The 23,196-nt window shown below is 41.9% G+C and overlaps 1 protein-coding gene and 1 non-coding gene across 2 annotated transcripts in view; one reads left to right on the forward strand and one right to left on the reverse strand.

The window, feature by feature from the left end:
• Positions 1-4,877: 4,877 nt before the first annotated feature.
• Positions 4,878-23,196, reverse strand: part of PTPN9 (protein tyrosine phosphatase non-receptor type 9) — a 78,435-nt gene continuing 60,116 nt past the window's right edge. The window contains exons 11-13 of the mRNA XM_056799155.1: positions 8,362-8,512; positions 7,582-7,789; positions 4,878-6,560 (exon numbers count right to left, since the gene is read on the reverse strand). Of these exons, the coding sequence (XP_056655133.1) occupies positions 6,346-6,560; positions 7,582-7,789; positions 8,362-8,512 (574 nt within the window). The 3' untranslated portion in view covers positions 4,878-6,345. The remainder of the gene's footprint in view (positions 6,561-7,581; positions 7,790-8,361; positions 8,513-23,196) is intronic.
• On the forward strand, positions 17,024-17,130 carry LOC130456584 (U6 spliceosomal RNA). Its single transcript, XR_008915655.1, has one exon. It is a non-coding gene; the product is annotated as a U6 spliceosomal RNA (small nuclear RNA).

Raw genomic sequence — 23,196 nt, forward strand, 5'->3', positions numbered from 1 at the left:
TTTAAGACACCAGGTAAAGGCTTTTAGATAAGTAGATAGCTAAACAAATAAATGAGACACATGGACATGTGTATGGATACAATGAACTGGCCGTGGAAATGGAGAAGAGTCAGGGATGCCAAAGGAGAGTTCTCCACTGGTCAAAAAAGGACCTGAGAACAGTGGCTCTGTGTCCCCTTCCCTCCCATAGACAAGAGCAAGGTTGGGTCTCCTTCCATAAGACTCCTGAAGCTCTCTGTCACTCCATCTTCTTCTATTTCTCCCATCACCCAGCTCAGGACTCTTGCAGTGAGTTCTTCCAACTGTGGACAAAAGAGACATTCTGGTACAAGAAGAACAGGGGACACCTGACCTGGGGCCAGAAACAGCCAGGACTACAGGGGGCTGGAGCTCCTCTCTCAGGCTCCCCCCTGAAGACAGGCAGCAAGAGCAATAGCAGCAGAAAAGCCAAGCTCCACTGAATCAGGGCTCTATATTTGCTGGCTTTCTTTTTCCTCCCATAAAGGTCTTTCCCTGCTCGTGGCTTCGATGAACTATTATATGGTCTGTGAGTGCCACATTTTGTGCTATTCTCCAACCTAAGCTACCAGGCCTGGCACACAGCATCCACCAGGTCCTTAAACCTTGCAAGTCCTCAAAAAAAATTTACTAAATTAATCAATGAAGCACAGATTTCTTCCCTTCTAGCACCTGTCCATCCCCTTCCTGGACCTCCATAGCTTAGGTTATTAACTAACTGAAGGCTCTTCCTACTGTCAAGTTTCTCCAAGGTATTAACAGTGATAAGGAGGGAGCTGAACAAGTTCAATTCTAATCCAATATCGGTGAGCTTTAGCTACATAGTTGGCCCTGCACCAGACTGAAGCAAAAAGGAGGAAAAGCTTTAGTACCTGCCCTCAGGAAGCTAACAGTCTGGTTCAGAAGAAAATGTTAGGGGGAGGATGGGACAGCTAATAGGTAACTCCGGGGATTGAGAGCCAGGCCTAGAGATGGGTTATCCTGGGTCCAAATCTGGCCTCAGACATCTCTTAGCAGTGTGGCCCTGGGCAAGTCACTTAACCCCCATTGCCTGGCCTTTATCGTTTTTATGCTTTGGAACCAATACACAGTTTGGATGCTAAGATGAAAGGTAGGGGTTAAAAAAAAGAAAGAAAATGAGTGAGAAAATTACTTATTAAACATTAAAGTTTTTTTTAAACTATTTATCAAAAACCTATTAAGTGCAAAGCCCTGTACTCGTTACTGGGGATACAAATAGAAAAGCAAGCCTATTCTCTAATAAGGGCAGACCACAGATAAAGGAAGTTTCAGCTGTAAGTCAGATGAAGAAGCCCACATGCCTTGGGATGCAGCAGTAAAGCAGATTGTAATACATCTTATTTAGGCAAGACTCCCGTATGTGGAACAGAGGACAGTACGAGAAGACAGCCTACATAGCACACACTCTATAAATACGGGTATGAAAGCAGCACTGTAACTGCAGGGAGACGGGACAAAGGTCGCCATCCAAAAGCACGAGTGTCAACAGGAAAGTCCTCATCCGTACATGGCCTATCAACAGAGAGGCTCTGGGAGTCTTGGCCACCCTAATCATCCTCCTCATGGTGCCGGCTCCAGGGCCAGAGACAGTCCCCCAGTCAGGAGAGCTTCATCCCTTTGGGCATTCTACGCAGGAGCAGGATAAGCTCCCAAGGTCCTAGGTGTCAGGCTGGAAGTGCTTTGGTCCTGCAGAGAAGAAGAGACGGCAGGAGGGAACAGAAGGCAAGGCAGCCTTATGAACTGGTCCCAGGCTGCCCTAGGGGGCTGCTCATGCTGCATCTGCCCAGCCAAGGGATGCTGGCACCAATAGGAAATGAGGAATGTAAGGACTACTTCTCTCTCCCTCCCCTAAACCCACCAGCAAGCTCAATGCTTCCTCCTTCAGGAGGATGGAGCCCAACAGGCAGCTTTTGCTCCATGTTCCCTTAAGAACTCTGGGATGGCTGCTTCTTTTGGGGGTTCACTTTCAACTTGGGTATGTAGCTTATTTCACCCATCAACTCATTCTCGGGAGGCAGAGGCATTCTCCTCCCTCAGCTGAAAGGTCGTTCTCCAAAGACAAAGCCCAGATCACCTCACCTCAGGATTTGAGTGCTGGAAGGAGCTATCGAAGTCATCTCTTCCATTCTATAGACAAAAAAACTGAGCACCAGAGAAGGAAATGATGAGTCCAGAGTCAGAGCTTTGCTGGTGGCAAAGCAAGGGGTTGATTCTAGATCTTTTGATTGCAGTCCAAAACCCTTTTCATTTTAATAATGATAGTTAACATTTATTCAGTACTTTGAGTTTTGCAAAGCACATTACAACGGTCTCATTTGGTTCTCACAACCACCATGGAAAGTAGGAGCTATTATTAGCTCTTTTTTGCAGATGAGGAAAACTGAGGCTGACAAAGCTTTCTGACTTGTTCAGGGTCACACAGTGTCTGAGGTCCAGATCTGAATTTGCATCTCTGATTCTACTGTGTTGGTGGATAGAAATGCTGGACCTAGAATCAAGACTGGAGTTCAAATCCTGCCTCAGACTTTTAATAGCTGTGCACTCTGAGCAAATAACTTCATTGATGTCTGCCTCAGTTTCCTCATCTATAAAATGGGGATAATGATAGCAATTACCTCCCAGGGTTGTGGTGGGGACCAAATGATATATTTGTAAAGTGCTTTGCAAACCTCTAAATGTCATATAAATGCATACATTTATTTCTTGTGACAAAATACTGAGATTCTCTCAAAATAGATCACCTTCCTTCGCATTTCAAACCCTCTTCCATCACTACAGGGTCCTGTTTCCTTTTGGTCTTTGATCCCTAGAGCCAAGGACAGTGCCTTGCATAGAGTAGACATTTGATGATTTTGTAAAAAGTGAATTACACAATATGGTTTAGTGAATGTCTTTGATTTTTAACTTCAAGTCTCTATGTAAAAACAGTTTAGCAAATTCAGAACTCCCTGTTTGGATTCCCGTGGGAAGGGAAGGGGTGCCCTGGCTCTTAGCACAAGTTGGGCTAAAAGGAGTGCTGGTAGGGCTGCCTTTTTCAGACTTCACAATGGATGTGAGCTTGACCAGGGATAATTAGACCCAAAGCAAAAAAAAATCCTTCAGCTTGGCTTGGGAACAAGCATTTTCAAAGGAATCCCATTCTCCCCTGCCCCCCAACTTTATTCTGCCATCTTTGATTTGGAGGCATATGACCTTTAAAAACCAAAATTCATGTACACAAAGTTCATTAAAGGACTAAATATTTGAAAGTCTCTGGGCATCTGAGTATTCCATAGGAAGAATTGGGACCAACTACATATCCCATCTCCTCCACCTCTTTTTTTCTTTTTAAACCCTTACTTTATGTTTTAGAATTGATATTAAGTGTCAGTTACAAGGCAGAAGAAAGGTAAAAGCTAAGCAATAAGGGTTAAGTGACTTGCCCAGATTGCACAGATGGGAATTCCTGAAGCCACACTTGAACCCAGGACCTCTGTCTCTAGGCTTGGCTTTTGATCCACTAAGCCACCTAGCTCTTTTCTTAAGAGAGAAGGTAAAAAAAAGAAACTTTGGGAGACTTAAGTAAAATAAGAACTGTGTTCACACCCTAGGCTCCATGACTTTCCACCTGAATGACCAGAAGAGACTTCACCTCCCCCTGTTCCCTCAGCTATAAATGGGAGGATCCCAAAGGTTCCCAGGATCCTCTTTTCCTGTGATTCTTTCCTGAAACTTCAAAGCTTTGGCCCCCTCCTCTACTACAAGCTCTTGGTGGAGTAGAAGCTGGTGGAGAGTCTTCACCCCTGTGGCTTTAAAGGCCACTCTTGGGGGTGGGGGAAATGGTTCAGCCTCTTGGTCTTGGTGCTCTTTTCACAGGATGGCCAGGATGTGAGTGCTGCATTATGGCCTGGCCTCTGGAAGCTACCCACTAAGGGCCCCTCCAGGACCCCAGATCATGAGGAGTCTGAGAAATGCGGGGAGGAGAAGGAAGATGGAGGCTCCCTCTCCTAGGATGCCCAGCACCACAGCCAGAAGTAAGGACAGAAGCATGTTTGATGCTTCCTGAGAGGATCCATGACGTGCCTGTGGTCACGGGGTGGTCCTGAAGCCGAGTCTTCCCAACTCCAAGGCTCGGCCCACCTCTCAAGGGTACATTCTTATATTCTAATTCATTGGAAACAAGGAATCCATAGAAGGGAGCTAGAGACACAGAAAGATACCAGCTCATTCTATACGGGGAGTTAGAGGGCGAGGAGGATGGCAGAAGCTCAAGTATCTTGGTTCCCCTTCTGCAATTAACAAGTAAAATTAAAAAATTAAAAAAAAAAAAGCGGGCATCTGGGTGGCTCAGTGGATAGAGCACCAGGCCTGGAATCAGGAAGTCTTTGGTTCAAATCTGGCCTCAGACACTCCCAGCTTTGGGACTCTGGGCAAGTCCCTTCAGCCCCATGGCCTAGCCCTTACCACTCTTCTACCCTGGAATCAATCTAGAGTAAGGGCTTGGCCATAGTAGAGAAACTTGGGCCAGGTCCTGGGGCATCTGCCTGTCTGTGCTGCTTCCCAAAGGGCCAGAAGCTTGCTGGGGCTCCCTGTGACCTCTGTGGGCAGAGCAGACCTCCTGCTCTCTGCACACAACTCTTCTTTCCAAGATGAAGCTCCGCAGCGCCTCTGTGGAAGTGCCTCGAGATCGGGATTCCCGGCACCGTGGGCCTCACAACCAGTGAGCATCCCACGGAGTAGTCCATTTGCCCAGGTAGAGGTGAGCCGCCCGAGAGCCGGCACTGGGGAGCCGAGGGGGCAAAGGCTCTCTCCCTCCCTCCTCCCTCCGCCCAGGGGGCTGCATCAAAGAGGCTTAGAGGGCCGGACCATTTGTCGGTATATTTATATGTAAATACAAAACTGGATCACCGTAAGGTATTGAATATGAACATTTACAATTATTCTCCAAATCTGACTCAATCCTTAAACGTTAAATACAAAATGAAAAGATTGTAAAAATAAGAATATACACATTCAAAGAGCTCGTTACAGTATAAAATGGCTGAGGGCCCATCAGCCTCCGACCCCGTCTTCTGGGAGGGGGAGGTTTCGGCATCGCTGACGGCAGTCTCCCCCCTCGGCACCGGGGCGAGCGTGGGGAGCAGAGTGACCAAGTCATGGCCGAGCGGGGGGCCCCCAGCCGGGAGCCACGGTCAGCTCTGGCCTGGCATGGAGCCGGGCTGTGGCTGGCAGTAGAGGAGGGAAGGCTTTGGAAAGCCCAACAAGAAAGAATCCCTCTTCCCGTCAAGTGACTCTCCCTGGTCAGGCCCCCTCCCGTTATACCCCTCTGAAGACGTCGTACCGATTGCCTTTGGCCTTGGCACCTCACTGAGTTTGTTCCCAGCATCCCCCAGGGGGACCAGGAGAGACAGAGGGCTCGAGCGCCACAGTGCAGATCTGCAGCTCCTTGGGCAAGGGAAAGGGCTCCCCCGGTTGATAAGGTAGACAGAGAAAAAGCGTTAAGTTGGGAGCATAACGCGCGGGGGTCCCCACGCACAGCATTCCCAGGGCCAAGGCAGGCTGTGACCAAGACAGGGAGATGGTCCACGCGCTGGGCACTGCCAGCACGATGCATAATGGGCTCCCCAGCCGCACCGTCTGGGGGGCCCCCCGGCAACGAAGGCTGCTGTTGCTCCAGCGAGCTCCAGCATGGAGCCCATGAACTGCTAGAAGAGCTGTGTACATACAGGGATTTATATACTACGTACATATTAACACAGACAGTATAGATGACACACAGACACACAGACAGACAGACAGACAGATCCAGACCCCCACACAGAGACACACACACAGGCACACAGAACAGTAGAGAAGACTGCAGGACACGCCTTACTTCTTACACCTTCTTGGCACTGGGGAGGATCTCTAGAATATGGAGCTTGGTCAGACTCTCTTGGGATGGACCGGAGGGGGCTCCCCTCCTTCCCCGTCAAGCTGTGGCTAAGTCAAGGTGAGGAGGTGAGAGGGGAAGAGAAGGTCCTTTCCCACTTCCCTCTGGGGGCCCCTGTCCAGAAACAGTAGCCACAATTTGGTTTTGATAAGGCACAGTTCAATAGCAGGTGCTAAAAATTGAGAACACAAGCTGCTAGCCACTGGCAACTCGTGGAGATTTCATGAGAGCTAGCCAGCCAAAGGAAAAGGCTGCCGTGTACCAGGAGACACAAAAAAGAGGCGGATCTGGTTCAACATTACTGATGGCCACCTAAAGGCTTGGCAGTGTCCCAGGGAGAGTGAGGAAGGCTGGACGAAGGCTCCCGCCACCAGGTGACAGGCTCCAGGGGCCAGCTATTGCCTCTCTGTGCCCAGCAGATGGAAGCCGGGGGGCACCATGCCCTCTTTCAGGGCATATTCAATAATGGCCTTATAACAGAAATAGTACTGCTCCGGGGTCTGGATGCTGAATGCCCTCTGGGTTCGCATGCGAGACACAGTCTGAGACACGTTCAGAGTGCCCAGTTCTTCCAGCTGTGCCAGGCAGATGTCCAGGGAGCAGAAGGTGCCTGTAGAAAGAAGCAGATGGTCAAGCTTGCTCCACTGCCAGTCCCCCTTACCCTGAAGAAGCTCAAGTTCTGTCCAAAGTAATCCGACACAAAGAAAAACATGGAACCCCAAAGCAGGCACCCATCGTGAGAGCTGAGATGCATGGGAACCGGGTGGCACAAAAACATGCCTAAGAGGAGGCAGAGAGCTCCTCCTTCTTTCCTGGCAGAGGGGAAAGCACCTAAGGGTGGCACACCACACATCGGTCAGACTTAATGGATGTGCTGGAAGTGATGGGTCTGCTTTTCCCCCCCAATTTTTTATTGTTATAACAAAGGCTCACTGGGTAGGAGAGCAAAATGTAGATGATTTCAAACAACAGATATCAAGATAAGAAGGACTGTTTCTCCTGGAGCATAAGGGAGATTCAGGAACACGAAGGGGAAAAGGAAGCAAAGACCCTCCAACTAGAATCTAGGACAGGGGGTGGGGCACAAGAGCAGTACACTGGCCCTTCACTCTACCACACACTACGCAGAATAAAAGGGAGAACTATGGGATGGCTGGTTTGGAACGGACATAAATGATGTCACAGACCTCTTGGGGGGGTGAGGAACCTGGTTGCTTAGTTTTGGGGCTGCTGCCTATCACAGGAAGAAGGGGTGGGATGGGGGAAGAAGAAAAGTCTAGAAGGGAAAGAGTAAAAGAAAGGGAGAAAGAAGAAAGGGGAAAAGGGAGGGAATCGAGGGTAGGGGGAAATCCAATTCAGCTTAGGGTGCCCTCAGCCGTTGCCAGCCATAGGTCAGTGCCACCGGAATGTTCTTCGGCATTCCTTCCCCACTGGCTATGTCTGTCTCTGAGATTTATCACAGTCAGGGGCTAAGAACTAGAGCTGCCAAATTCACACTAAACAAGGCTCCCTAAGGAAATGTACTTGCCACAAATCTAAGGGACCCTTTCCCTGAAAACTGACCACTGTGGTCCCCCATCACTCTGTTTCTTTCAGTCCCCTGGAACAGGGTCCAGTCTGGATGGCATTACCTGTCCTGCCGATGCCCGCACTACAATGGACCACAATGGGTGGCCCTCTAGGATGACCTTTGAAGCGTGGTCCCAAGTTCCTGACCGACATCTTCTGCTGGTTTCTGACCACTCTGAGGAAGTCAATCAAGCTGTCAGCTGAAGAAGGGACCCCATAATCTGGCCAGCTCAGGAACTGAAAGTGGATCACCTGCCTTTTTTGTCGTTCCTAAGGGCCAAAAGTCATTGCCAGTCAGTGCTGTTTGTCACTTCCCCCTCCATAACCTTCACTCCTCCCAAGACTGAGTAAGACAGTATTTTTTGCCTCATTCATATTCTGTTCAACCTTCTGAGTTCTCTTCTTTTTTGGATATCCAATTTTCTTCTTAGTTAACCTGAGCCCCTTCCCCAGTGCCTTTCCTCCTATCTCCTTTCCCTTCTCCCAAACACCCCATACCTGAACCACCCCACAGTGCATGCTACAATTCCAACTCCTGAGAAAAAAAATGATTCTTTAGCAAATCATAGGGTTCCACTACCCAGGGAGGCAACATAGCCCTCCAACTATCTATGTTATGGGGCCTGTGTGCAATGCCACTGTGGTATGAGGGCAGCAATGCTGGGTTGGCAAGGAGGTGATGGGGCTAGCCATGTGGTAAATAGGAGCCCCCAAACCAATTTCCAGACACCAACATGAAATGGCTTCCAGTTATTTTTATCCCCTTATACTGAAATCAATGCTAGCTAAAAACTTGAGGGCATAAGCTTTTTCACTAAAAGGGAGTCAGAGAGGATAATTACTTCTGTGTTATGAATTTCCAGCGTGGTTTTCTTATAATGGTTCATGTTTTCAACTCCTTGATTGGTCACCGTGAGAAAGCCAAATTGGATCCGACAGTCTTTTTCCAAGGGCCAGTACTGACCACACTTCCTCCTTCCACCTTCCTCGAATCTGGAGACAAACAAGGCCCAAAAGGAATTTGTTAGTTAGCCATCCACCTTCAGCAGGGTCCTGCAGTGGCCAAGACACTTTAAAATGTCTTTGCCCTTGTTTCCTGGCAACTAAGTCAATCAGCTCCCTTCTAAATGAGTAACGATGAAAACTAAGGAGAACATCCTATTGCCACTGTCCTACGAGAGAAGGCCTCGTGGTGCCTCAGTGTCTCTAGTCACACCCATGTTCATGTCCACTGCACAGAGAACAAACTAGAGGGAAAGACACTTTGAAAAGATGCCTGACTCTTCCAGACCTGGGGAGTAGCCTCCAGACATACATTCACCTAAGATAAGTGGAAGGAGGAAGAGAGAAGATAAAATCCAATCCACATTGATTAACCAACCATCTCCTTGGTACAGGGCACTCTACTCAGATATTAAGATGTTAAGACTTAAGAAAGTCCCTGATCTATAGGAGATTGATTCCTCACAGAGAAGAAAACAGGAATCTGAGATTTTCAGCAGAGATGAAAAAAGGTAGGGAAGGACTCCAAAAGGAAAAGGGGAAGGGAAAAGAAAGTGCATACCAGGCAGGAGGAACAGTGTGGACAAAGACCCAGAAGCAGGAAAAAGCATCAGGTATGGGAAATAGCCAGCGGACAGTCTGGCTGAGTAGAGAATGATGCAACCAGGTGAGTTTTGCCCTATAGGAAACAGAAACATCTGACTGGGGAAGTGAGAGGGTCAGACCTGCATTTCAGGCAGACTAAGTTGGCAGCTAATTTGCAAGGTAGATTAGTGAGAGGCAGGGAGCAAAAGTCTAATTAGGTAGGCCTGAACAAGTGAGTGGAAGAGACAGGTGGGGTATATGGTGAAGGGAGATTCAACAAGCCTTGGCAATTCACTGGCCATGGGTGGGGGAAGGAAGGAGGCAAGAGAGAGAAGAATCAAGAATGACTCTGAGGTTGTGATTCTGGATATGTGGGAGGATGACAGAAACAAGAAATTAGGAAGAGGGACAAAATGAAGAGGAAAATAGTGAGTTCCACTGAGAATGTAGTAAGTTAGAGATAGATGACCATAGGATGTTCAGAAAGAGCTAGTCAATAGGCATGTGGGCATGGGGGACTAGAACTCTGGATATGTGGGCTGGATATATAGATTAAAAGAATGATAACTTAACTCATAAAAGCTGCTGAGATTAAGAGAGAGAAGAAAACAGGACCAAGGACAGCCCCCTAGATGATACCCATGCCTATAGAACAAGACACAAATGATGAACTGGCTAAGGAGAGTAAAAAGGAGCCATCATAGAGATAGGGGAACAAAAAAAGCACAGTTACCACAAATATCTAGGGACAGAATATATCCACAGGAGCAGGGAATAATCAGGTGTCCAAAAGGATCAATAAAACATAAAAATAAAGGGGGGGGGGGAAGGTGATGGGAGTGAGAAAGCAAGAGGCAACTAAATGACTAGAAATCACAATAAGTACAAACAGATGGTGGGATGCATAAAAAGTTAGGGTCTGAGAAGAATTTCTGCATTCTAGATGATGAAGACTGAAGTGCTTTGGATAATGGCAAGATCAGGAAATGACAATCCCTCCTAGTATGGCTAATGAGGAATGGACATGCAGGTCTTGGGGAGGCCAGGATGGGACAGTGACACATATACTGCAATATTTTCCCCTCCCATCCCCCAGTATAAAGGCAGAATTGGGATAGAGAAGATGACTTGTGAGCCAGGGGTTTGACTCCCTGAGAAAGAAGGGAAGACAGAGGGGGGGCCACAAGATAATAGCAACCAGGCTCCAGATAGATAGATAGATGAAGACAGATAGAGGATACCAACCCTTCCTTGACAATTTTTGGGGGGAGCCTAAATCTATCTCAAAGTATTCCCATTTAGAATTCTATTCACAAGGTCTTTTCTATTTTATATAGTTCCTGAGATAAGGGTGGCAGGGATATTACAAAGGCTGTTAAGAATGGAAGTCAGGGGGAGAAGAGTCAGTGTAGATATAAATTAGAAAAGAAAAAAGCAGAAAAACATTCTTATTCCTCTTTTCTTTACATAAAGTGCCTAGAATCAGAGACACAGGGAGAAAGCATGTGGAGGGACCTTTCAAATTGCCTAATCCAGGTGAATTGCTTTGTACACCTTAAAGCATTATACAAATATATAACTTCAGAAAAAGAAAATGAACTCAGAGTTAAAATTAGGTGCTCAATTCATCCAGGTTGTAGCAGAACAAGGACAAAAAGACAGAGATCTTTTTTGTGAGACTAAAAAAAAAATAGGGAAAGTCTAAAGCAATGAAATTTCTGGAAAATCCAAATTAATGGCTTCATTAACCATCCCAAACTCTTGCACCTCCCAATGATGCTAATAAGTAACATAATGGACTTTTAAAATATTATACAGCTTCTAAATAGTTATTAAAGGTGGGGAAAGGAGAAGGGAAGACAGGGCAGAGGACATGGAAATGTTTATTATTGGCTAATCAGACTCTGCATTACAGAATTAAGACTATAAGAAGCTAGAGAAGTAAAAGGAAGATGAGCAAAGTCTGATATAACAACCTAGGTTTTAAGAAACTACATTTCAAAGTATTCAGAGAAAGAATAGTTAAGATGCCATGGTCTAAAATTCTACAGGGGAAGTCAGCCCAATATGGATGGGAAACTCTCAATGATAATATTCCAAAGAAAATGGGAAATAATTCCAATAGGAAGGGGACATGGGACTTGTATCATGTATAATTGAGTATATTTTCATTAGGCAACAATTAGCCTCCTAAGTCCCTCTCCACATAGCTGGGGAAACAAACTTCTCCCTAGCAGTTTACCTCAGGGGGGAAGGAGAAGAGAAGGAGGAAGTTATCCTTCCAAACAGGAAGTAAATTACAAGCATGGCATCCTCTTTGAAAGAGCAGTATATTACCTATTTCAAACAGCTTCTGCCATTCATGAGTACACTGATCTTTCACTTATCTTGCCTGAGATTCAGGGGAGAAATTCATCTCCCTACAACCCTTTGCCATTTGGGTCTGCCCAGTCTCTAAGATACATCCCGTTTGGGATTCCTCAAACCCATGTTCTCCCTCGCTATGGTAAATCCCAGAGCTCTGACAAAAAGGAATCTGAATAGATAGAGAAAGGAACTTTAATGAGTCTGGAGATAAAATTTTTAAGACTTTTCTGACTCCATTGCTTTATGAAACTCTGTATTTTATTGTATTTTGATGACTGCTTTAAGATTTAATTTGGTTGTTTTAAGTTCAAATATTAATCTGATCAATACTATTATTACACTAAATCATTTAAATCTACTGTGTTTTAACTATTAGTTATATTGTTACCTTTCCCTTATAACTATACTGAACAAATATTATTTAATAAGCCCCTCCCCCAAAAAACAGCTTTTTCTTCTATTTTGGCTTTGTTAATTATCACATAGATGATGGAAGGACTCAACCTGGCAATCAACATTTGAAGAATTTAATGAGCTAAGAATTTAAATTGTAATTTTAAGGGGTCTTCAGAAATAATTTTAGATAACTAGTGGTTTCAGAATAGACAATATTTTCTATTTCTATTTATAATATAAAGAATCTTGTATTAAAGGTAGAGAACCAAAGAGATGTTCCTACTAAGGTGTTTCTATGAAGCAGGAAGCTGAAAAAGAGCTCCTATAAAACTCTTCAGTTTAATTTACTTCCAACAGAACAATCTAGATTTTTTTTTAAAAGCCCTTACCTTCAGTCTTGGAGTCAATACTGCATATTGGCTCCATGGCAGAAGAGCGGTAAGGGCTAGGCAATGGGGGCTAAGTGACTTGCCCAGGGTCACACAACCCAGGGGAGTGGCTGAGGCCAGATTTGAACCTAGGATCTCCTATCTCTAGGTCTGACTCTCAATCTACTGAGCCACCCAGCTTCCCCCCAATCTAGATTTCTTGATGTTCTAGACCCAAATAAGTTTTACTTTGTTTAAAAATATGTTTGCCAAGGTTGAAAGATTTGCTACATCTGTAAAAATGGTGACAAATATCCATGAGTTCATAGGTTTTTTTTTTTTTGGTCATGCAGCAACGTATATGAAATATAATAGTGGGTTTGTTTGCTATTGTAATTAACTGGGTTATTGTGAATTTTGGGGACTTTGGTACTTATTTGAATGCGCATTACATGTTATACTATTGTTCTTTATGAAAACTATTACTTTATAAACAATGGATCATGGCCAAGTTTGAAAAGGAAATGGATCTCATTTTGGGGTGAGAAATCTTTGTATTCTACCTTTCCTTAGCTGACACAGTGTGTCAATGATTATAAGCAATATATTTTTTATTTTTAAAACTTTTTTATTATTGTTTTTGCTTGTGTTGCAATATAGTATTTCAGTTTTACTTTTCCCCTCCTTTTTGTATTTGAAGCACATGTCAAGAGTATTGAGATTTTTCTTTAATTTTTTTGATTTTGCAGTAATATAAGTTTAAAATACATTTGTTCTAATATTAATGCATACTCAAAAAGCTTTAGGCTATACTTTCACAGTGTGGCGGTGTATGGGGTGCTCAGGGAGGGGTAGTATCTCTGGTATGGAGGGCTTGTCATGCCCTCCTAGGGCAGCTCTCCAACCTCTGACCCCCACCTGACACCCAGCTCTCACTTGTGGCTCCCAGTAGCTGCTAGCATGCGGCAGCGGCCATACCCCGGGCAATGGCTTCGACAGGCCGGCTAAACCTTGTGAGGGTAGCCATCGGGTTGTAGACCCCTGGTGAACCAAGGCTTTGCTCACCCAGCATGTGAAGACTGCTTCGGCCAAACAGACGGAAGAAACCAATAAGAAGGTTCAACGGCTGAGAAGGCGACACAGCAAAGCACTGTGGAGTGCTTAGGGCGTGTTGGAGCACAAAAGACAACACAGCCATCCAATGCAGCTGAGGAAGTCTCCAGGTGTAACAATTTTTCGTGCCACTGGACCCAGGCTTCCAACACCGAGAGAGTGGGAATGTCTCTGTGCATCGACTTTTCCACTTAAATCTCCTTCATGCACAAGTGTCTTTGTGTCGCACAAAGACAATCGTCATTCTCAGTTACCAAGAGACTACTACTACTACTATAGTGTGGCAAACTTTCTATAGTCCTGGCTACTGATTGGAAATGAGTAATTGCTTAAATCACTTTAATTGGGCCCTGATTCAAGGACATGATATAGATTTATTTTTCTGTTAGTTAAAATTTTTACACATAAGACTATGATACTTTATATTTAATCCAGAAGTTATTTTTTCTCTTTTATTTGGATTTTTTTTGATGTTTTTGATTTCTCTTGTCAATTGATTCATATACCTCATAACTCAGCCATGCATTCCTAAGTGATCCCTGTATTTTTCAACATCCTCTTCAAGGGGTAATGTATAATTATTCTAAAATGCAAAGTTTAAATTCTTTTGAGATAAATTTTAGTTTAAAAAACATGCTACCTCTCAAAATCCAGAAAGTGAACTGTTTGGAGAAGGCACCATGAAGATGTCTCCTCAGACCACACACTGCACCAGAAGATCCAGAGTGAACTTTGGGATGTGGTGATTTGAACTGTGTGGGTTTGAATGCATTTGTTTTGTATGTATACTCTTATGCTGAAGGGGACTGCCCCCAACTGGATTTTTGTCAATATGCCTAGCAATTTTTGGTTTTGTTCTCTTTTCCTCTTATCCTCAAATTATTGTAATTTCAAAGTTGGTTATGTTTATAAGATCCATTGGAGAGACTAGTAGTCCATGGATCTCAAGGGGGATTGTATAATCGAAAATCTGTTACCCTAAAAAAGAACTACATTTCCAGGGAGTCCACTACTGTCATTAAGTACTTCCTGTAGACAGGGGATATTAGGCAGGGACATGGAGGGTCCCGCCGTCTTTGGCTTGCAGAGAGTATGGTGGCGGCAGTAAGGCAGAGGTTTGAACTGGCTGATCAGCTATGGACACATGGTCTTTATTTTGAATCCTCTTTATTCCTTGATTTCTAATGATCATTAATAAATCTCCAAAAATATAATATTTTATTATTGACATATAATCTTTAATTTTTACAATCAAAAAGACTGATCTAAATATACCCAGAATTCAACAATCAACTGAGATTTTAATAAGATAATGTATATGAAAAGCAGAAGCAAAAGTGATTAATAGATTGATGGTTTGTGCTAAAAGGATCAGTTCCGTACTATTGGGGTGAAAGGAATAATGAACTGGAGGAATTCCATGTGAACTGGAAAGACCTCCAGGAATTGATGCAGAGTGAAAGGAGCAGAACCAGGAAAACCTTATACACAAAGATGGATACACTGTAGTATAATTGAAGGTAATGGACTTCTCTACTAGTAACAATGCAATGATCCAGGACAATTCTGAGGGACTTATAAAAAACAACACTATTCACAACCAGAGAAAGAATTGTGGGAGTAGAAATGCAGAAGAAAAACATATGATCAATCACATGGGTCAATGGGGATATGATTAGGGATATTGACTTAAAATGATCATTCTATTGCAAATAATAATATGGAAATAGGTTTTGATCAATGATACATGTAAAACCCAGTGGAATTGCTCATTGGTTACGGGAGGGGTGGGGGTGGGGGATCAGTTCCACGCTCAGAATAAGCAGAAACTGACCAAGAAAGCTGAGGTAAATGGTTTTTTTGTTGTTGTTGGTTTGGGGGAGGGGACTATTTTGTTTCATTATAGAGAAAAGATATCCAAAAAGGGGCAGCAGGATTGATATTTTCAGTGAATGTGACAGACGGTAATTAAGGGAGGATCAATCAATTTTTATTTTGCTTTTGTAATTTCTGCCAAGGAAAATGACCTGAGGATGGAAAGGAAGATGAGAGAAATCAATGAAAGGAAATAGCCAGGCAAGTAAAAAGACAGGAAAGGGAGATAGCTAGGTGACTCAATGGATTGAGAGCCAGGCCTAGAGTTGGAAGGTCCTGGGTTCAAATCCAGATTCAGACACTTCCTAGCTATGTGACCCTGGGCAAGTCACTTAACTTCCATTACCTAGCTCTTACCACTCTTCTGCCTTTGAACCAATAGATAATATTGATTCTAAGAGGGAAGGGAAGAGTTTTGGTTTTTTTTTTTTTTAAGACAGGAAAGGAAGAGTTGTTCAACCCCTCAGACTAAGACAAGCACCATCCTGGTGACTGGTCAGCCAGTGGCACTGAAAAGATGAAGGAGGAAAGAAGAGGTGTGCCCTAAGATGAAACATGGGCACATGTCAAAAGGGAGCAGAGGGCATGTCTAACAAAACTACAAGCCACTGAGCTTGGCAAAAAATACAGAGTGGATTATTAAAGAAAATTATTATCTAAAAAGGGGAAGCAGTAATTACAGAGTCAATATGGCTTCATCAAAAACAAGATATACCAGACTAACCTTCTTTTCTTTTTTCACAGGGTTACTAATCTGCAGAGTCAGGGAAATACTGTGGATAGTTTGCTAGATTTTAGCAAAATAATCAATAAAAGGATCTCATACTGTTTTTATGGAATATGGAAAAGACAGGGAGATGTAGGCTAGACAGTAGTACAATCAGACTGTCTGAACTAGTTGGATAGCCAGCTCTTTTTAAAAAGAGTTATATTAAATATCTAACATCAGCTTGGAAAAAAAAGGCTTTCAGTGGTGAGCCCCAGGGATCTGTATATGCCCTGAGCTGTTTAACATTTTTATCAATGAACACAGATAATATGCTCATCAGACTTGCAGAAGACACAAAGCCAGAGGGATAGTTAGCCCTCTAGATGACAATTCAAAGAAAGATCTTGCCATGACACTGGCTAACCTGGTAAGCAGATATGCCTGTTAGTAAATTAATCAAATAAAATGAAATTTCACAGGAATCAATGTAAATTCATATTCTTTCGTTCAAAAAATGGACTTCACAAATACATGATGAGGTGGGGTGAGCACAATTCATTTGGAAAGTGTAATGTACTCCCCTTCATTACAAAGGGATCTAAAGGTCTAGTAGAGAACAAACTCAATGGAAGCCAACCTTGCACTATGGCAATCAAAAAATTCACATGATCTTGGATTCTAGGAAGGCATGGGCCCCACCTTCTAGAAAGATGGAGGGCATCATCCCATTGCACTCTGCCCAGATCAGAACATCCCTGAGACCCTGAATTCAGTTCTGGGTACTATATTTTAGAAAAGACATGGCTATGACAAAGACACCCAGAGAAATGTAGCCAGGGCAATGAAAGGCCTTGAAGTCCATGGTATAGTAGTTGAAGGAACTGAAGATGTGTAGCTTGAAGAAGACTCTGGAGGCACATAGTAGCTGAATCCAAATATATAAAGATTTGTCAAGTAGAAGAAGGATTTAGACGTGTTCAGTTTTGCCCCAAGGAGAAGCAAGAACAGTGAGGGGAAGTTGCCAAAAGTTAGACTTGGGCCTGATGTCAGGAAAAAATTCCTAATTAGACCTATCTAAAAGTGGAATGGGTGCTTTCTTTGGCAGCACATATACTAAAATTGGAATGATACACAGAAGATTAGCATGGCCCTTGTGTAAGGATGACACACAAATTTGTGAAGCATTCCATATTAAAAATATATATATATATATATATATATATATATATATATATATATATATATATATATATATATATATATGTGAAAGATGGAGGCCTAGCAGTACCAGATCTTAAACTGTACTATAAAGCAGTGGTCATCAAAACAATGTGGTACTGGCTAAAAGATAGAAGGAAAGATCAATGGAATAGACTTGGGTAAATCATTTCAGCAAGCTAATGTTCAATAAACCCAAAGATCCCAGCTTTTGGGACAAGAACTCACTATTTGACAAAAACTGCTGGGAAAACTAGAAAACAGTATGGGAGAGATTAGGTTTAGATCAACATCTCACACTCTACATTAAGATAAATTCAGAATGGGTGAATGATTTAAATATAAAGAAAGAAACTATAAGTAAATTAGGTGAACATAGAATAGTTTACCTGTCAGATCTATGGGAAAGGAAAGATTTTAAGACCAAGCAAGAGATAGAGAATATTATAAAATATAAAATAAATAATTTTGATTACATTAAATTAAAAAGGTTTTGTACAAACAAAACCAATACAACCAAAATTAGAAGGGAAGCAACAAATTGTGAAAAAAATATAACAAAAACCTCTGACAAAGGTCTAATTACTCAAATTTAGAGGGAGCTAAATCAATTGTACAAAAAACCAACCCCTTCCCCAGTTGAAAAATGGGTAAGGGACATGAATAGGCAATTTTCAGATAAAGAAATCAAAACTATTAATAAGCACATGAAAAAGTGCTCTAAATCTCTTATAATGAGAGAAATGCAAATCAAAACAACACTGAGGTACCATCTCACACCTAGCAGATTAGCTAAAATAACAGCAAAGGAAAGTAGTACATGTTGGAAGGGATGTGGCAAAATTGGGACACTAATGCATTGCCGGTGGACTGGTGAATTGATCCAACCATTTTGGAAGGCAATTTGGAACTATGCCCAAAGGGCACTAAAAGACTGTCTGCCCTTTGATCCAGCCATAGCACTGCTGGGTTTGTACCCCAAAGAGATCATAAGGAAAAAGACTTGTACAAGAACATTCATAGCTGCGCTCGTTGTCGTGGCAAAAAATTGGAAAATGAGGGGATGCCCTTCAATTGGGGAGTGGCTGAACAAATTGTGGTATATGTTGGTGATGGAATACTATTGTGCTAAAAGGAATAATAAAGTGGAGGAATTCCATGGAGACTGGAACAACCTCCAGAAAGTGATGCAGAGTGAGAGGAGCAGAGCCAGGAGAACATTGTACACAGAGACTGATACGCTGTGGTATAATCGAACGTAATGAACTTCTCTACTAGCAGCCATGCAATGATCCAGAACAATTCGGAGAGACTTATGAGAAAGAATACTATCCACATCCAGAGGAAGAACTGTGGGAGCAGAAACACAGAAGAAAAACAACTGCTTGATCACAAGAGTTGATGGGGATATGGTCTCTAAATGATCACCCTAGTGCAAATATCAATAATAGGGAAATAGTTCTTGATTAATGACACATGTAAAACCCAGTGAAATTGTGCATGAGCCATGGGTAGGGGTAGGGAAGGGAAAGAACATGAATCATGTAATCAGGTAAAAATATTCAAAATTAATTAAATAAAAAAATGAATTTTTAAAGAAATAAATAAAAGTGGAATGAATTCCCCTATGAAAGGATTTTGAGCAGAGGCTCAAAGAGGACCATTTGAAGGGGATGTTATAAAGGAGATTCTTTATAAGGGATGGGTTGGTCCAGATGGCTGTTGAAGGCCTTTCTGATGTTAAATTCTATGATGTAGGTCAAACCTTCCATTTTGTAGACAAGGAAACTAAGACCATAAGAATTTAGGTAAACTGCTCAAGCTAACAAAGAGAACCTATGACAGAAACAGGACTAAAATCCAAGGATCCCACATCTTATCCAATTATCTTTTCTGATATATGCATTTTAAGAAAACTCTTACCTTCTGTCTTAGAATTCATACTAAGCATTGATTCCAAAGCTGAAGAGTGGTAAAGGCCAGGCAAATGGGGTTAAGCGATTTGCCCAGGGTTATATAGCTAGGAAGTGTGTGAGGTCAAATTTGAATTCAGGACCTCTTGTCTGTAATCCTGGCTCTCTATACTGAGCCACCACATTGCCCCTACATGCATCAGTCACTAAGCTGATGATGCCTGATAAATATTCTGAGTCCTGTCTACTCTTAAATTGACCTAGCTGGTAAAGACCCAAACTTTCAGCCACATCTGATGGACTTAACAAGGTTAAAATCTTCTTAGGGAAAGCCATTTATCTGTATCCTCCAGAGTGCTTAGAACAGGGTCAGGCCACCTCCTATGAAGAGGTGCCAATAAAAAAAGGCTGCTCATGGTGGTGGGGTGCCAAAATGGTGGAAAAGGTATAGGGACCGATCTGATTTCTACCAAATTGCCCTCCAAAAAGCATTGATACAATACCTCAAAATGAATTCTGGAGCAGCATAATCCACCCAAAAAAAGTGAAACAATTTTCAGCCTAAAACAACTAAGAAGGCCAGCACAAGGGATCTAGTGCACTGGGATGGAGGTAGAGCACAATGCACCAGGGCAGATCCCACCACAGCAACAGGTCTTGGGCACAACTGAAGCAGCAGCCAATGCTTCTGGAAATTTCAGCCACCGAAGGAAAGCAAAAGTCAGACAGCTGCCCAGAGGGAGACTACAGGGATCCCTTTGCTCGCTCTGGGTGCAAGAGTCTTGTCTCATTCTCCATGTGGAGAACCACGTCATAATAATGGTGCACAGTCATAGGGTGAGGAAGAGCACCTGCACTTGCAGCCACAGAGGAGTAGGGGGCTTTGGTCACAGGTCTAAATGGTAAAAGACTGCTTGGAGTTTCTCACAGACCAGAGAACAGGTTTTGAGAGTATTAAACACATTTCTCCTTACAGCATACTACCTTGGAAGAACTGAAAGTAGATAGATCCCCAGTACCAGCTCTGAAGACAACTGCATAAAGAATCTGAAACTTGGAATAATTACAGAGCCCAACTTTAACAGTTTTTGAAACTAAAAGAAAATCAAAAGGCAGGAAAATGAGCAAACAACAAAAAAAGGAAATTTAACATAGAATGTTATTTTGGTGACAGGATAGACTCAAAATCAGAAGAAGACAACAAAGTTAATACTGCAGGATCCAAAACCCCCAAGAAAAATATTAATTTCTCTCAAGCCCAAAAAGAATTAATGGAGGAGCTCAAAAAGGATTAAAAAAAAAACAAATGAGAGTGATACAGGAAAATCTTGAATAGTCAAAAACTTGGAAAAGGAGGCAAAAATGCTGATGAAATTAATACCTTAAAAAACAGAATACTCTATTGCAAATAGTATTAATATGGAAATGGGTTTTGAACAATGATACACGTAAAACAGTGGATTTGCTCATTGGTTCCAGGAGAGGGGGGAGATAGGAGGGGAGGGAAAGAACATGAATCATGTAACCATGGGAAAATATTATTAATTAATTAATTTAATTTCTTTTTTAAAAAAACAGAATATGCCAATTAGTGAAAGAGGCACAAAAACCCACTGAAGAGAAGATCCTTCTAAAAATCAGAATTGGTTCAAGTGGAAAAAGTTATACAAAAAATGCGCCAAAGAGAAAAACTTCTTGAAAGACAGAATTAGTCCTCTGGAAAGAAAGGTTTATAACAATTCACTGAGGAAACAAAGTAAAATTGGCCAAATGGAAAAGAAGGTACAAAAACTGAAGAAAATTATGCCTTAAAAATTAGAACTGAGAAATTGAAAGTTAATGACTCCATGAGATATCAAGAAACAATCAAACAAGATCAAAAGAATGAATAAAAATAGAAAAAATGTTAAATATCTTATGGGAAAAACAACCAATCTGGAAAATAAATTCAGGAGATATCAATTAAGAATTTTTGAACTACCTGAAAGCTATGATAAAAAAAAGAGCTTTTTTTTCTTTCATCTTTCATCTTTCAAGAAATCATCATGGAAAACTGCCTTGATATTCTAGAACCAGAGGACAAAATAGAAATTGAAAGAATCCACTGATCACCTCCTGAAAACAATCCCAAAATGTTAACTCCCAAGAATATTATAAACTCCAAGGTCAAAGAGGAAATATTTACATCAGCCAAAAAGAAACAATTAAAATATTGTAGAGCCACAGACAGGATATCAGAAGACTTAGCAGTTTCTACATTAAAAGATTGAAGGGCCTGGAATATGACGATATTCCAGAAGGCAAAGGAGCTAAAACTCCAACCAAGAATCACATATCCAGCAAAACTGAGCATAATCCTTCAGGGGGAAAGTGGGTATTCAATGAAATAGAGCACTTTCAAGCATTCCTGACCAGAGCTTGAATAGAAAAGTTGACTCTCAAATACAAGACTCAAGAGAATCATAAAAAGGTAAACAGGAAAGAGAAACCAAAAGGCATTCAATAAGATTAAACTGTATTTATCACTGTATGGGGAGATGATTCTTGTAATGCCAAAAACTTTGTCATTATCAGGGCAGTCAGAGGGAGTACATATAGATGGAGGGCAAGGGTATGAGTTTAATATGATGGAATGATATAAAAAATAAGATAAAGACATGAGAAAGAGGAATGCATTGGGAGAAAGGAAAAACAGAATGGGATAAATTATTGCACATAAAAGAAGCATGAAAGAGCAATCATAGTGGAGGGAAGATAGGGGAGGCGGGGAGGAGAGCACATGAACTTTATTCTCATCAGAATTGGCTCAATCAGAGAAGGACATATGCAATCAATTGAATATGGAAAGCTATCTTACCCTAAAGGAAAATAGATGGGGAAGAGGATAAGAAAGGGAGGATAGGGCTGATAGAAAAGAGGGAAAATTGGGGGAGATGGAGGTTGGAAACCAAACAGGTAAGCAGGGAGGAAAATAATTCACAGTAATCCTAACAGTGCAAAAAAATTTTTTACAAGTGTCTCTAATAAAGGCTTCATTTTTCAAGAGAGAAATGAGTTGAATATATAAGAATACGAGTCATTCCTGAATTGATAAATGGTAAAAGGATGTGAACAGGCAGTTCTCAAAGTAACTAAAGCTCTATAGTTGTGCAAAAAAATTCTCTAAATCAGTAATAATTAGAGAAATGCAAATTAAAACAACTCTGGAGTACCACCCCATTTATATCAGATTGACTATTATGAAGGAAAGAAAGGAAGAAAAGGAAAATGATGAAACTTGGAGGAAATATGGGAAAGCTAGTACATGAATACATTGTTAGGTAAATTGTGAACAGATTCAAGCATCCAGGAGAGCAATTTAATCTATGCCCATAGGTCTATAAAATAGTACATACCCTTTGACACAGCAATACCATTACTAGGTTTGTATACCAAATAGATTTTTTAAAAAAGGAAGGACCTAATATACAACAATATTTAAAGCAGTTTTTTTTGGGGGGGGGCAAAGACTTGGAAAGTAAAAGAATACCCATCAATTGGGGAATGGCTGAGTAAGTTAAAGGATATAATTGTGGAATACTATTGTGTTTTAAGAAATGACAAGCAGTATGAAAAAGAACACTATTCATATCCAAAGGAAGAACTGTGGGAACAGAAACACAGAAGAAAACATCACATAATTTAATGGGGATATGATTGGTTATTTGATGTTAAAAGATTGCTCTATTGCAATTATGAGTAACATGAAAATAGCTTTTGAACAATGATACATGTATAACCCAGTAGAATTGTCAGCTCTGGGAGGGGAGAGGGAAGAGGGGTGGGAAAAAATCACAAATCATGTAACTATGGAAAAATATTCTAAATAAACAAATGCAATACAATTTTAAAAATGAAATGATAAGCAGGAGAAGCTCAGAAAAACCTGAAAAGACATGAACTGAAGCAGAAATTAAATAAGCAGAACCAGGAGAACATTGGACAGTGACAAGAATACTTTACAATGAACAACTATGAATAAGTTACTCTCAGCAATACAGTGATCCAAAACTATCCCAAAGGACTCATGATGAAAAAAAAATGCTATCTACTACCAAAGAAAAATAAATGAGTCTGAGTCCAGGCCAGAGC

This window comes from Monodelphis domestica, chromosome 1, assembly GCF_027887165.1.
Source record: "Monodelphis domestica isolate mMonDom1 chromosome 1, mMonDom1.pri, whole genome shotgun sequence".
In the NCBI taxonomy this organism is placed as follows: Eukaryota; Metazoa; Chordata; class Mammalia; order Didelphimorphia; family Didelphidae; genus Monodelphis; species Monodelphis domestica.